This window comes from Belonocnema kinseyi, chromosome 4, assembly GCF_010883055.1.
Source record: "Belonocnema kinseyi isolate 2016_QV_RU_SX_M_011 chromosome 4, B_treatae_v1, whole genome shotgun sequence".
NCBI lineage: Eukaryota > Metazoa > Arthropoda > Insecta > Hymenoptera > Cynipidae > Belonocnema > Belonocnema kinseyi.
This window is the reverse complement of record NC_046660.1, coordinates 69,054,146-69,068,935: the sequence shown is the minus strand read 5'-3', so window position 1 is coordinate 69,068,935 and position 14,790 is coordinate 69,054,146. Positions and strand designations below refer to the sequence as shown.

General features: G+C 28.8%; 1 protein-coding gene across 1 annotated transcript in view; it reads right to left on the bottom strand.

Annotated features, from left to right (window-relative positions):
* LOC117170955 (cadherin-23-like) overlaps positions 1–14,790 on the bottom strand; it is a 39,012-nt gene that overhangs the window by 13,563 nt on the left and 10,659 nt on the right. The window contains 6 exon segments of the mRNA XM_033357996.1: positions 118–306; positions 5,105–5,227; positions 11,398–11,539; positions 11,643–11,796; positions 13,753–13,918; positions 14,049–14,209. Of these exon segments, the coding sequence (XP_033213887.1) occupies positions 118–306; positions 5,105–5,227; positions 11,398–11,539; positions 11,643–11,796; positions 13,753–13,918; positions 14,049–14,209 (935 nt within the window).

The following is a 14,790-nucleotide window of genomic DNA, read 5'->3' as shown; positions in this document are numbered from 1 at the left end:
GTACCATTGGATTCAGCGGGTCAAAATACATAAGATTAACTAGTTTTTACCTTTTGCCTCTTGAATGCATACGGGAACATACCCAGCTCCCGGACTAAAAGTAATAAATTTCGACACTCGAATTATCCTGAATGCCCTTATTTATTATATAATAAGCAAGAGGTATGATAATAAATTCTTTTAACCCTGTAGTATTTTCATGGAACTCGGCATTAAATGTATTTTTGGTAAATTCAGGTCCTTCTGTCGATATGAATATGATTTTTTGGTTTTGAGTTGCGGTTTTCTGTTTAGGATTTCCGTTATCTGTAGCAGCGATAATCAACTGTAAATGAATAAAAACTTAATGGCTAATATGGAAATGATTTTTCTAATACACTCGAACTTGGATTTTAGGAAACCTTATTTGTACGTTTCGAGAACTGATAGCCCAACGGCCTAATTAGACAACTGCGTCACGTAGCGTCAGTTTATGCGCTCCTGATGCTTACGTTCGGAGAATCTGACTTAGTGTTGTAGGTCATAACCGAAGCGGTCCACAATTTCAAGTTCAAGTGTACCATAGTTTTAGGGCCATTCATAAATAAAATAATAGCTTTTATGAGGGGAAAGGGGAATGGGTGGTAAATCGAAGAAGTTACGTAATATTTCTAACAAATCAAAATGAAAGAAAATGAATGTATACAAAACTTTAGTATGTAAAGTTTAAGTTTGGTTATTTTATAATAAAATATTGTAAATGTTATAAATGGTGTACACCAAACTCTCGCTTTCAGTCAAGTGTCGGGGGTTGCCTTCAAATGGTCTTGGACTGATTTCAGCGGGACAGAAACTTAAATACTGAGGGCCGCCTGACTCGTTTCCAATTGGAATATATATTCATATATATAATGTCGCAACTGCTCTTGAACTACTATCCTTATAAAATGTGTGAGGCAGCAGTTCTAGGAAGGCTGAGAACGCAGTGACGGAAAGCGAGAGTTTAGTGAATTTATATTATATATTGTATAATTAGATTAGCATTTTGATTTTTCCATCATTATTTGAAAAAATATCCAGAAAAACAAATTTTTTCACAAATTTTGAAATCACTGCTAACAACAAAATTTTTTTAGTTTATCAAATTAAACTATGTTATTTAAAAAGATTGCAAGGGATTTTATAAAACTTTCAAATACTTCAAAGTATTTTTAAGTAATTACAACTAATTTTAGGGGATTTAAAAAAATTCCGAAGAATGCCAATAATTTTGAAGGATTTTAAATGCTCGCAGTAAGGTTCTTTAATGATTTTTTTTAGAATCTCAAATGATTTAATAGAACTTCAATCATTTTAGGGAATGTCATCAGACTTAATGTAATTTGACGGAATTTTATAATATTTCAATGAAATTGCAGACAGTTTATCTACAAATCTTAAGGGGTTTAACCACTGTAAAGCACGAAAAAATAGGCATATTTCGGGAATTTTTTTGGCTCAATAAAGAGATCAATAGAAATTTTGTAAAATGGAATTTATAATACTAATAATAAAGCACAGAAAATATTATTTTCAAATTAGTTCATAACAAAATGGTCCCCGGCCGGAAACCTAACTCCCGCAATTTTCGATCTGGATCAAGAAATTAAAGTTTTTCGATTTCATAAAACAACAGCAAGAGACGTACGAGGCATTTTTTTCTCGATATATTAGTTTTTTTCAACATAGCGCACTTTTGAAAAAAAAGTTTAAAATTTCATACCTGAGAGGCATTGCAGCAGAATTGAAAATTTAGTTTAACCCCTTAAGGGGTGTTTAATAATTTCAAAGATTTAAAGAAATTTACAATAAGGTATTTAAATAAATTTTTTAAAGAAGATTTTGAGAAGGTCCGTTCTACGTTCATTATTAGAATTTAATGATACAGCTATGGGTGAATATTTATATTGATACGCTCCTGACGCCAAAGTGGACAGCCAGGTAGACCTAAGGGATGATACACGAAATCATTCCATCATACGATCGATTGCGCGCGCAATCAGCTAATAAGTGTGGATAACGTGGGACCAATGCAGTTTATAAATTGATTGCGATACCGGTACCAGGTCTCTTTGATTACCAGGACTTCTTACTCGAGGGTCCAGGAGCAGGGAGTCTCTCTGGGTTCAGTCATCCATCTGTTACCTTATTTTCATTTTAATTTTACCTTACTTTAATGACAGAATTTTAATTTAATAAGCGTCATTCAAAAAGGACGCTACTCACAACGGATTCTCCTACTTGAATTAAAAACTCCCGTTCACTGAACTATCCAAATTCATTAGAATTCAGATAGTTAGATGTAGGTTTTTGGGAATTTAATTTTCTTTTTAATTATAAGATGTATGATTGTAACGACTTTGCCCTCCACGTTTGTGGGGACCTCGTTGTGCTTTTTTGCATTTAGTGTCGGGATTTTAAATAATTGAAAAATTAGAGTGCGCGAAATTTATTGTAACGACTTCATACTTTATCTTACCATAAAGAAAACGATAAAGAAATACACAATAAAGAAAAGAGATATTTCGGGTTCCGATCATGTAAAAAACTACGAATTTTGCCGACGTTTCGTGAACATTGCAGTTCATTTCTTCAGGGTTGACCTAAAACTGAGGTATCATGTTATGTTGTTCTTATTTATACTCTCTACGATGCCTGTGATTGACTAGAGCACCCCACCGTGCGGACTGGTCGAACCGGATTGGCCAAACAAATTTCTTTTTTTAATCCGGGAGGTCGGAAAGCCAAATTGGATTGGTCTTATATTCATTGTTCCCATTGATGTGATTAGGGTGTTTTAAGATTTCGATTGTTTCTCTATATTTTCTTGGAAAGATATTGTGTATCTTTGCAATGACTGTTGTTTTGTCAAATAAAATTTTATGCTGATTGCGTAAATTGTTTTAACCTGACTTTACTTTCATCTTCCTTTATACGTTGGCTCACCGTTCTCCCGGTTTCTCCAATGTAGACTTGCCACAAAAAAATGGGATTTTATATACTCCTGGATCACTGAGGGGTGCCTTTTTGTCTTAAGGGTTATTTAGTAGTTGTTCTATTTTCGCAGGTGGTTTAAATATGATTTGGTTGTGGTGTTTGTTGAGAATTCTTCCTATTTGTTCTTTGACACCTTAAATGTAGGGTAGGGTGGTGGTCATTTCTCTCTATCTTTCTTTCGTAGGTTGTGTTGACTTGTTTTTTTGAGTGTATTTTCTTATTGCTTTATCAATTTTTCTGTTCGTGTTATCGTTCTGTATTAGGATTTGTTTAACGTTTTGTAATTCCTTTTGTAAGTTATCTTTATCTGTTATGGAGACAGATCTGTATACAAGGGAGTTGATGACCGATTGTTTTTGAGATGGGTGATAGTGGGAGGAGGCATGTAGGTATTTGTTTGTATGCAAGGGTTTTCTGTAAACTTTATGTCCAAATGTGTTATCAGATCTTTTGTAAACTAATACGTCCAAGAAAGGCAATTTTCCGTTTTGTTTAATTTCTATGGTGAACTGGATATTAGGATGTAATCGATTGATGAAATCGAAAAACTTATTTAGTTCATCTTGTCCATGTCGCCAAATGACAAAAGAGTCATCAACGTAAAGGAACCAAAATGCCGGCTTAAGCTTAGCTTGGTTGAAGATTTTAGTTTCTACATGTTCCATACAGACATTGGCTATGACAGGTGAGATTGAGGATCCCATTGCTGTCCCTGAGGTTTGTTCGTAGAATTGGTTATTGAAAGAGAAGTAAGTATTATTGAGTTAGTGCTCTATGAAAGGTACAAGCTCGGAAGGGAAGTTTGTAAAAAATTTAATAATATCAATTGTATCAGAGATTGATACTTTCGTAAGGAGAGATACTATGTCGAAACTCACTATGATGTCTTGGGGTTGAATGGGAATCTGTTGTATCTTTTCGATAAAGTCAAATGATTTTTGGACGTCATTGATGGAGTTTCCTGTAAAATGATTTAGTTTTGTAGCAAGGAAGCGTCCCAGATTGTAAGTTGGTAAGTTTACTGTGCTGACGATCGGTGTGAGTGGAATGTTATCTTTGTGGATTTTTGGAAGTCTGTAAAGTCTTGAAGAGATGGGATTAGTAGGTATTAATTTAGATATTGTTTGGCTGTCAAGTTTAGAGTCTTTGAGAAGGGTTTTTGTTTTACTGACTATTGTTTGTGTAGGGTCCTTTTTAAGTTTTATGTATCGCCAGTTAGAAGGTCCATGATTTTGTTGTTATAGTCTTTTTTATTAATTATTACTGTTGTGTTGCCTTTGTCTGAGGGTAATATTATAATATCTATATTCCGATTGAGTTCTTCAATTGCGGTTTTTTCTTGTTTTGTTAAGTTTGATGTAACGTAAGGTTGGCGTAAAATGTTAGCCGTCCTACGTCGTATGTCATTCGCTTTTTCGGGTGAAAGGGTATATATTGTGGATTCTAAATTGCTGATTATTTCTTCTTTCGGGATTTTCGAAGGAGCTACTGCAAAATTATGTCCTTTACATAAGGCTGAAATCATTTCATTTCTGAGAGGAGAGTCAGAGATGTTTTTTACTGTATCTGTTAGTTTTGTTTGCCTTACTGGAATGAATTTGTCAAATTTTATTTTTGTTTTTGAGTGGAAATCTCTTTGATCCGTCGGAATTGGTTAAAAGATATCCGGTCCAATATAGACCAAATTTAAAATCTGAGAGTGTTTGTTAGGAAAAGGTGAAGTTTTAATAGTTTTTTGGAGGTAGTGTGCACGAGAAATTTGGTATGTTGTATTCTTTCTTTCAAGAGAAGCAAACTTGTATTATGTAGAATTGATTTGGATTTAGATGTTCCCAAATTATTTTTCAGTTGTAAGAATTTTGGGACAATTTTGCTGTCCCTGCACTCTTTCAAAGAAGCTAAGGATGTTAATAGCTTACCTTAAGAAGTCCTGAGAGGTTACTAAAGGTGTTGGTTTTAGTAAGAATACTCTCCACGTAGAGTTCTTTAATGATAGATTTAATCTATTTAATAATATATTCGAAGGATGTTTAAGGATTATCATCAAATTTTATTTTACTTCAAGGCAATCAAAGCAATTATGTAATACAGTCAAACTTCGTTTTTTGCAAATCCTTCGCAACCCGGCACATGTGACCATCAGTGGTGGGAGTTGGGGAATTGAGATAGACGACTATCTTGGCTTTCAATAACAGAGACTGGCAATAAACGTCTGTTGAAATAAACGAGGCTTGACTGTATTTTAATAAATTTACAAAGAATTTATTCACATGATTTAAGAGATCTCAAAGCATTTAAAAAGCATTTAAAGGCGTTCTTAAACATTGAAGGAATTTCCACTTATTGAAAAATTTTTCGGATATTTTCATAGATTCCGAATGAATTTTAATAAATTTCAAGACATTTCGATGCATCTTAAAGAGTTGAGTGTACTTTAAATGAATTAAAGGAATATGCCGAAGTTCTAACAAATTGTAAGCGAATTTAAAAGATGTCAAACGATTGGAAATATTTTCAGATTTTAAAAGATTAATAAATGTCTAGGATTTTTAAGAATATTATTAGATTTTATTTAGCTTCACTGAATATGAAAAGATTTTTAATTATTTGAGGCTATTTATAAAGATTTAAAATATTTAGAAATATCAAGGTATTTCCAAATATGTTCAAAAATTTGAAATAATAAAATTTTTCAACATTTTTTAAAATCCATTGAAACACTTTGAAATATTTAAAAGTTTTTCTAAAAATTTCTGCAGATTTCGAATATTTTAAATAGAAAAAACCATAAAATAGAAATTTCAGGGTATTTTTAAAGGATTTCAAGAATTAACAGTAACTCCAAATACTTTCAAGAGATTTTAAATGATTTTAAAGGATTAGGAATATTTAAGGATCCAGGAATATTATCAGATGTCACTTAACTTTGCAGGATATAAAGATATTTTTTAATGTTTCAGGGTACTTCCAAAAATTATATATTTTTAAAAGATTTTAAAAGAATTTTATTAACTAGGATATTTCATGAACTTCGAGGGAATTAAATTTTGTTGAATATGTGTTGGAAATAAGGCATTATTTCTACACCTAATTAAGAAAGTTCTTTCTCTTTCTAATTAAGAAACTTGCTTAATTAGGTGTAGAAATAATGCCTTATTTCCAACACATATTCAATAAAATTTAAGTAAATATAATGTAACTAATTCAAATTATAATTTAATCTCAAAATTTCAAAAAACTAAATTCAATTTCCATATTTGTGCAGACTAAAATTACTAATCTTTAATATAATTATTTAGGTTAAGAACCTTTGAAAAAGGTACGCATGTGTACCGAAACGTCAGGAAGTTTCAAAAGGAGTTTTTCTATTAAATAAATATCTGAGTTTCGAAGAACATGTTTTTTTGACTCATATTTATTTTTTTGATTTACAATTGGACCGTAAGACATATATAATTTGAAATCTACGATTTGAAATCAATAAATATCAACGGTCGAAGAAAGGATTGATTTGTTTCATCAAATCATTTTACAATCATTTAAATCCTTTTGGATTCTTCAAATTTCCTTGAAATCTTCTGAATTGCTCCGAATTTCCCGATATATCTGAATTCATCTAAATTCTCCGAATAATCTGAATTTATTGAATTTGTCTAATAAGTTATTTACATTTCTTGCAAAATTTTTAAATGTTAGAAATTTCCTGAATTCTTCAGATTTCTTCAATTATCTGAATTCCTTATATTCGTGTGATTTGCCTCATTCTTGTATTTTCCTGGTTTACTTGAATTCGACTAGATTCCCTAAATGCCTTGCAATATTCTTAAATTCATGAAATTTCTTGAATTTTGGGAATTTATTCATTTATCTCAATTCCCTGAGTTCGTATAATTTTCTGAATTCGTGAAAATTTACGAATTCTGAAAGTTAACGGCAGCCCAAGGACTTAAAATTAGTGCAAATAATTTAGGATAATTCATAAAAATTGAAGGAAACTATTCATTTTAGAAGAAAAACAGAAATTTAAAGAATTTCGAATATTGAAGGAATTCAGCATGTCCGAATATGTGCGGAAACGCATAAAATTCCGCGGATTTCAGGACATTTAGAGACTTTAAAAAAGAGACTTAAGGAAATTCGAAGAAATCAAGAAATTCAAAGAATTTCAGGAATTTTCGAGAATTGGGATTATGCAAGAACTTCAGAGAATTCAAAGTATTTCAGAAATTCAAAAGATTCAGAGAAATCATGAAATTCAGATTAGTCAAGAAATTCAGTGAATGCAAAATATTCGACGAATTTATGAAATTCATAATATGCCAAAAATTTAAGGATTTTAGCAAATTCAGAAAAATTTAGAATTTCCAATAATTTGGGTAACTTAAAAAGTTCAGAGAATTCAAGGAATTTCAGGAATTCAGAATTTTCAAACAATTCAGAAATTTCAAGACTTTTAGAGATTTCAGCGATATCAGAGTTGTCAAAAAATTCAAGACATTTAGACATATTTGGACATTTTCGGAAATTTAGATAATTCACAATATTCAGAATATTTAAGAAGCTTAGAATGTTCAAGGAATTCAGAATGTTTGATGAATTCAGGATGATAAACCAATTCAGGGAATTAAAACTATTTGACGAATTCAGGGAATTCATAATACGCCAGAAATTTAAGAATTTTAGGGAATTCAGAGAATTTCCGGGATATAATAGAATTTCAGGTATTTCAGAGCTTTTAGGTAATTTCGGAAATTTACAAAATTCAGAATAGTCTAAGAATTCAGAAGATGTAATGAATTTTCTATAATTTGTATAAGTTAAGAAGTTCAGAGAATTTAAAGAATTTTGGGAATTCAGAATATTAAGAAAATGCAAGGATTTTAGGGAATTCACAAAATTTGAGAGATATTAAAGCATTTTAAGGATTTCAGAGCATTTAGGTAATTTAAGGGATATACGGAATTCCGTTATTTCAAAAAATTTCACGTATTTGAGAGCATTAAAGGAATTCAATAAGTTTATGAAACTAAGGAAATTAAGAGAATTCAGGGAATTTAAAGAAATGAGGTGTTTTAGGATATTCGAAGAAGTCAGATAATTTTAGAAATTTCCGATATTTTATATAATTTTGGAAGTTTAGAGAATTCAAAGAATTTTAAGTTTTCAAAATATTCGAAGAATTTTGAAAATTCAGAATATTCAATGATATTAGGAAATTCAGAGAAATCTGGGATGCCAGAGGATTTAAGCAATTACAAGATTTACAATAATTTAGATAATTCAAGGTATTCAAAATTCTCGAAAAATTCAGCGAAGTGAAAATATTTGACGAACTCAGAGAATTCAGATTAATCCAGAAATTCATGTATTTTAAAGAATTCCAGGGATACTAGAGAATTTCAAGGATTCAGAACATTCAGGTAATTTAAGGAATTTAGAAAATTCACTAAATTCAGAATAGTCAAGGAATTCAGGGAATTGCGAAAATTTGACGGATTTCAGAATATTTAGGTAGTTTGAGAAACTTAGAAAATTCACAAAATTGAGAATAGTCAAGGAATTCAGGAATTTCAAAGCATTTAAGAGATTTCAGAGTATTAGAGGAATTAAATAAATCCATGAACTTGGAGGAATTGAAAGAGTTCAGAGAGTTCAGGGAAGTCAAGAAATTCAGCGAATTATAAGAATTTCTGAAATTCAGAATATTTAAGAAATTTAGAAGATTTGCAGAATTTCAAGAATTCAGAGTTTGTAAGGATTTTAGGGAACCCAAAGGATTCAGACTTTCGAATATTCGAGAAATTAAAGGATTTCAAAAAATTCAAGGAGAATTCAAGAAATTAGGAAAATCTAGAGCATTTAGGAAATTCAAGGAAATCAGAGAATTTCAGAAAATTCAGAGCATTAAGGGAATTTAAGGAATTTATGAAATTTGAAAGACTTCATGAAATTTCAAGAAGTTCAGTGAATTTCTGAAATTTAGGATATTTAACAGTTTTAGGTATTTCAGAGTATCGAAGAAATTCAGAGATTTTAAAGGAATTAAGATAATCTGGATTTGTGTTGCTCTAAGTATGAAACTCTTGATTTTGAAAAATAACATAAAGATGTTTAATTTTTACTTTTTTATATAATAAATTAAGATGGTAAAAGACTATTTCTACTTGAAATTAAAAATTGTAATTGTTATAGATTTAAAAAATGTAATTAATTTTATTGACACTTAAATCAAAAGTTAAAAAAGTTGAAGGCTTTTTCTTTTACCCAAGCATTTTAAGTCATAACGAAATGAAAGACTTATAGAATGAAAAATTAAATTAAAGAAGCATAGTAAGTAAAACTTCAAATATACTGGAGCCTGGATTTCCGCAAACTGGATTTGTGCAAACTCTCACCGAGTTTGTTTCATCAGGTTGCGCCGTGCGTCCAAATCTAACAGAAATCATTCTCGCGGCCCTGACTATTGCACAAGTTCAGCTTCCAGTGTAAATTTATTAACAAAATATTCGTTTACAGGGTGGCCGCTGGACCGAGAAACCGGGAAATGACAGTGATTTTTTTTTTTTTGACCGCGAATTTTACAAATTTGTAGAAGAAAAATCTGTTCACGTGCGATTTGAACAGTTTTTAAATAACTAGTGGAATTGTTATGTTTGTAAATTATGCTTTTATTTAGCTTACAATGCGTAATTCAAAATCTGTACTGTAAGTAATAAAAAGTGAACAAAAAAGATTTAAAAGAACAATTTTAAATCAGTTCAAAATTTCAGAATGTTCAGATTTTAATGTTAAAACTTTAACGGTTTCAATTTGGAAGGCTTAGGCATTAAACAAATGTGAACGTGACTGAAAATTTATAAACTATTTTCAACTTAAAAATAACTTCATAATAATATATTCTTAATTAAAGGATTTTATTAAATTTAAAATATTGTTTCAGTCTAAAATATTCAAATTTAACCCACTCAATTTGAAATTTTTCATTTAAAAAAAGATTAATTATTGAATATTTATCAATATTTGATTTTTTATTCAAGACAAGTAAATTGAAACCAAATATTTAAAAGTAAAGACTCTTTAACTCAATTATTTGACATAGAAAACCTGAAGACGTTAAAATTTCGAAGAGCCTTGAAACTTTGAACGTGAACATTTTAATTGTAGTATTTGAAAAATGCTTAATTTGTAAGTGAAATTTCTAAATTTTTATGTATAATTTACAAATGAACATTTGTAAAAAAAATTGGAGTAACTTTAAGAGATACTTAGGAGTTTTAAAAAGATTAAAAATTATCATGCAAGTTTTAGAAAGTTTTCTTGAAATCTTTTTTGAAAATTTTGTTTAAATCTTTGAAAAACTTTTTAAATATTCTCTTAAGCTAATTTTTTAAAATGAAAAGTTATTTTCAATTTTCCCAGGAATCTTAAGTGTTTTTATTCTTTTGAAGCCTTTCAAAATTCTTGAAAAAAATCTAATTTTTTTGTTTAAAATCTGCGAAAATCTACATTTTGTTTTATAATAAGCTATAATTTCAAGTTTTACATTAAGTTTGAATCTTATTAAAACTTCTACATATCTCTTAAAATTACTTAAATTTCGACTACAAATAATAAATGTTCAGTTGTTATTCATACATCCAAATTGTAAATAAGTGTTCTAAAATTTACAGGATTTTCTAAAAATAGCACAAAAAATTCAATTCATTTTGACAGGTATTTAGAAGTTCTGAAAACATTTTAAAAATAACTTTAAATTCAAAACCAATTTAAAATAACTTCTAGATTTCTCAAGATTTTGAAATAAAATTTTGAAGCTTTCCAAGGATGTTTAGACTATTTAAAAAGAAAGTATTTGAATTTCTAATTTGAGAAGTGTTCAGTTAAAATTTTGAAAATGATCAAGTGGATTTATATTCTTTATATTGAAAAATGTTAGTACCTTCAATTTTATACGCGTAAATTATTGAGCATTTGAATACAAAATTTTTGAATTAAAACTTTTAAATTTAAATTTTAAAAGTTCAAAATTTAACAGTTCCACTTTGAGTTTTTTCATTTGCAGCTCCGTTTTTATTACCTCAAGTGGAACATTTTGTAGCTTTAGTGTTCATTTTTTTAAATTTTATTGACCGTGAAAAATGTTTGCGAACCGGGGAAAAACCGGGAAAGAACCGGGAATTTGTTTCGTCAATTAAAACGGCCACCCTGGTTTATTTAATATTAGTCCATTGTACCATTTTGAAATTTTTAAATTGATCCCAAAGAATTCCGAATATTATCAATTGAAAATTACTGTTTTCCTTTTATACTTATGGAACTTCTAGATTATTATTGTGGATGTGATATTATTATAAGTTTCTCACCAGTTCATCAAAAACTTACATGTTCTGTCTTTATCAATAGCATGCACAGGAACTACTTCTGTACCATTTTCAGACTTTTCCTTGATGCGAATTGTCGAATTAAATCTGTCTGGAGGTATGGTAGGAAATTCGTCATTTTCATCGATTACGTATATCTCAATCTGAAAGAAAATGATTCGGAGTATAATCAAAATAATTATTTAAAATAATAATTTTAATTAACGTATTGACTTTCTGAAAATGTCTTATACATAATTTTTTTACCGCTAATATAGTATTATGGACACTATCAGTAGCAGACACGTTGTAATATAAATATTCATACGCTTCAGCTTCAATTTTAGCATGTTCGTCTACTTTGATAATTCCAGTTTTTGGGTCGATCTGGACTAATTCATTTTTGGTCCCGTTAATGGGTCTATTAAAAAAATATTAAAACAAAAAAATTATTTTTGATCATTATTTAAGAAAAAGAGTGGCCGAAAAACTTGATTTCTAAAATACCCTGAATTTCCTTGATTCTCCACAGACCAATTTTTCATTTTTCCTGACCATTAAAATCCAAAGACCAGAATTAAAAAATTGTAACATTTTTAACATAGAATCTTTTATAAACGCAAAAAAATAACTTTAGATAAAAGTTAAAAAATCTAATCTTTCAACCGAAAAGAACTTTATATCATTAAATATGAATTTTCATCCAAGAAATGAAAAGATTAAATTTCAATCAAAAACAAATCTTATTCGACTAAATAATTACATTTTTCAAAAGACTAATAAATTTAAAAAAAACAGATGAATTTTTAAATCAAAAGTGCAAAGATGAATTTTTGCCCCAATAGTCGAACCTTTAAAGGCAGCATGTTAAAATTCCACCAAAACTCGTTACAATTTCAACCATATAGATGTATTTTGAAGTTAAAAAGTTGAATGTTTAAAAAAAATAACTTTTAAACCAGAAAAGATGATTTTTTTATAAAAAAAAATAACTTGTAATCGATACAAATAAATTATTTACCAAACAGTTGAATTTTCAACCACAAAAAAATTAATTGATTAATTTACAAACAAATAGTTGAACTTTAAAGTAAAGGAAATGAATTTTGAACAAAAAATTAAAATTTAATCAACAAGTTGAATTTTCAACCTACAAAAATAAACTTTTAATTAAATGGACGAATTTTTAATATAAAAAAATGATAATAAATTTAACCAATATTAGTTGCATTTCAGACTGTAAAGCAGTTAAATTTTTAAATCTATAAAATAATTCATAAGTAGTAAGTTTATTTTTAACTAATGAGATTAATTTTCAACTAAAATTATGAATCTTTAAAAAAAGATTTTTTAACAAAGTGGTTCAACCTAAAACCAAGTAGTTCTATTTACAACAACAAAAATATACATTTTCAACAAATGATGTAATATTAGGTATTTCGTCCAAAAAATAGATTTTGTGTTCAAGCCAACAAAAATAAAACATGCATCCATAGAGAACAATTTTTAATAAAATATTTAAATAGTAAACGAAGAAACATTTTCGTTTTTAACCAAACAGTTTCAATTTTCATAGAAAAGTTGAAATTTCTACCAGAAGAGATACTTTTTTAAACTAAAAATACGAATTTTTAAAAGAATAGTTGAAACTCCAACAAAAGAGGATTAATATTTAACCAAGAAGTTGCATTTTTAGACCACAAAATATTAAATTTATACAGAAACAGATACATTTTTATGTAAGAACACAAAGTTTAAAAAAATAGTTACATTTTTAAACAAGAAATATTTCAGTAGAATGTCTAAGACCAAAATATGAATTTGCAACAAAAAATGAGCCTAATGCGAAAATTGTTGAGTTTTCAATCTAAAAAGACGAACTTTTAACAAAACAATCAAATTTTCGACCAAAACGGATGACTTAAACAAAATTGTTTAATTTTTAACCAAATAATAGATTTTGAACTAAAAATATTATGTTCACAAAAAGATAATGCTATAAAGAATAGAAAGAAAAGACCATACAAATTAGTAACAAGAATATTATAGCAGGTTGGCCACATAATTTGTTTTTCAAAATTCCCTAATTTTTCCCTGAAAATTTTTCATTTTTTCTAAACATTATTATTCAAAGATCAGAATCTTAATCTTTTAATATTCTTAACATAGAATCTTTTATAAACAAAATAAAAGAATTTTAAGGTTATTATTCTCGACAGTTTATTAAAAAGGCATTTTATACAAATTCGCTAACTTTTACAAGATTTTTTTCAAATTACCTGACTTTCCCTTATCTATAAATTTCCTTGACTTACTGATATCCAGGTTTTCCCTGATTTACGGCCACCCTAAGAAAATAATAAATAAATTCACTAACATTATTAAGTATATTACGTCATTATTTCCTGGCCCATCAAAGTCGAGAGCAGTAATTTTTCCTATTAAAATTCCACTTTTTTGATTTTCCAAGACACTCATTTCTTCAGGTTTTTCAAATTCTGGAGGATTATCGTTGATGTCGTTAATGAGCAAAGTTAAAGATGCTGCAAATTGTATAAAACAAAATTGATTAATAAAAGAATTTTTTCAAAAAACATAACAAATAATATCTTTTCCTTCAATTTTACATTAATTAATTATTTTGGGGATTTAGTTTTTCCTTTTAAAACATACATAAAACTGAATCTTCATTATGAACTGTCGTTACATCAGTAACAACAACAGTGAGGTACATAACATCAAATTCTTCGTAGTCAATCCTTCCATTCACAAATAATAGTGCTTTAGCGTATTCCTTTGTACCCTCCGGATACATTGTTTCAATTATTAGATGCCTATTTTGAATAATTTATAAGCTTTTTATTAATTAAGTATATGTAACTTTAAGCTTAGCATAATTTTTGGATGACACTCTCCCTCCTTAACAGCTTCACGTATTTTTTTTACTGTCCCTTAGGGTCCGTCCATAATCTACATTACCAATACCCCCCCCCCCCCCCCCCCCCCCCCCCCCCCCCCCCGCTACTGGAAAATAATGCAGCCGTTGGGAAACGTATGTACATAAAAATTTAATTTCTAACCCAAAAAGATGTCTTCAACTAAAGAATTTGATTCTTTAACAAAAAAAATAAACTTTGAATCACATAGTTACATTTTTAACCTGCATATAAGCATCAAGGTTCAAACAAAAAATTAATTTTCTACCCAAAAATACGAATTATCAACAAAACATGTAATAAATGATATTTTAACAGGAGAAGATTTTAATTAAAAATTAAAAACAGTTAAATGCAGCCAATAAATACGAATTACCGTCATAATACGAGGGTAGTTCAATAAGTCCTTAGAATGAAGTATAAAAACAATTTTTTTTGGGTAAATTTTTTTTTATTTTTCAACATAATCTCCTTGGAGC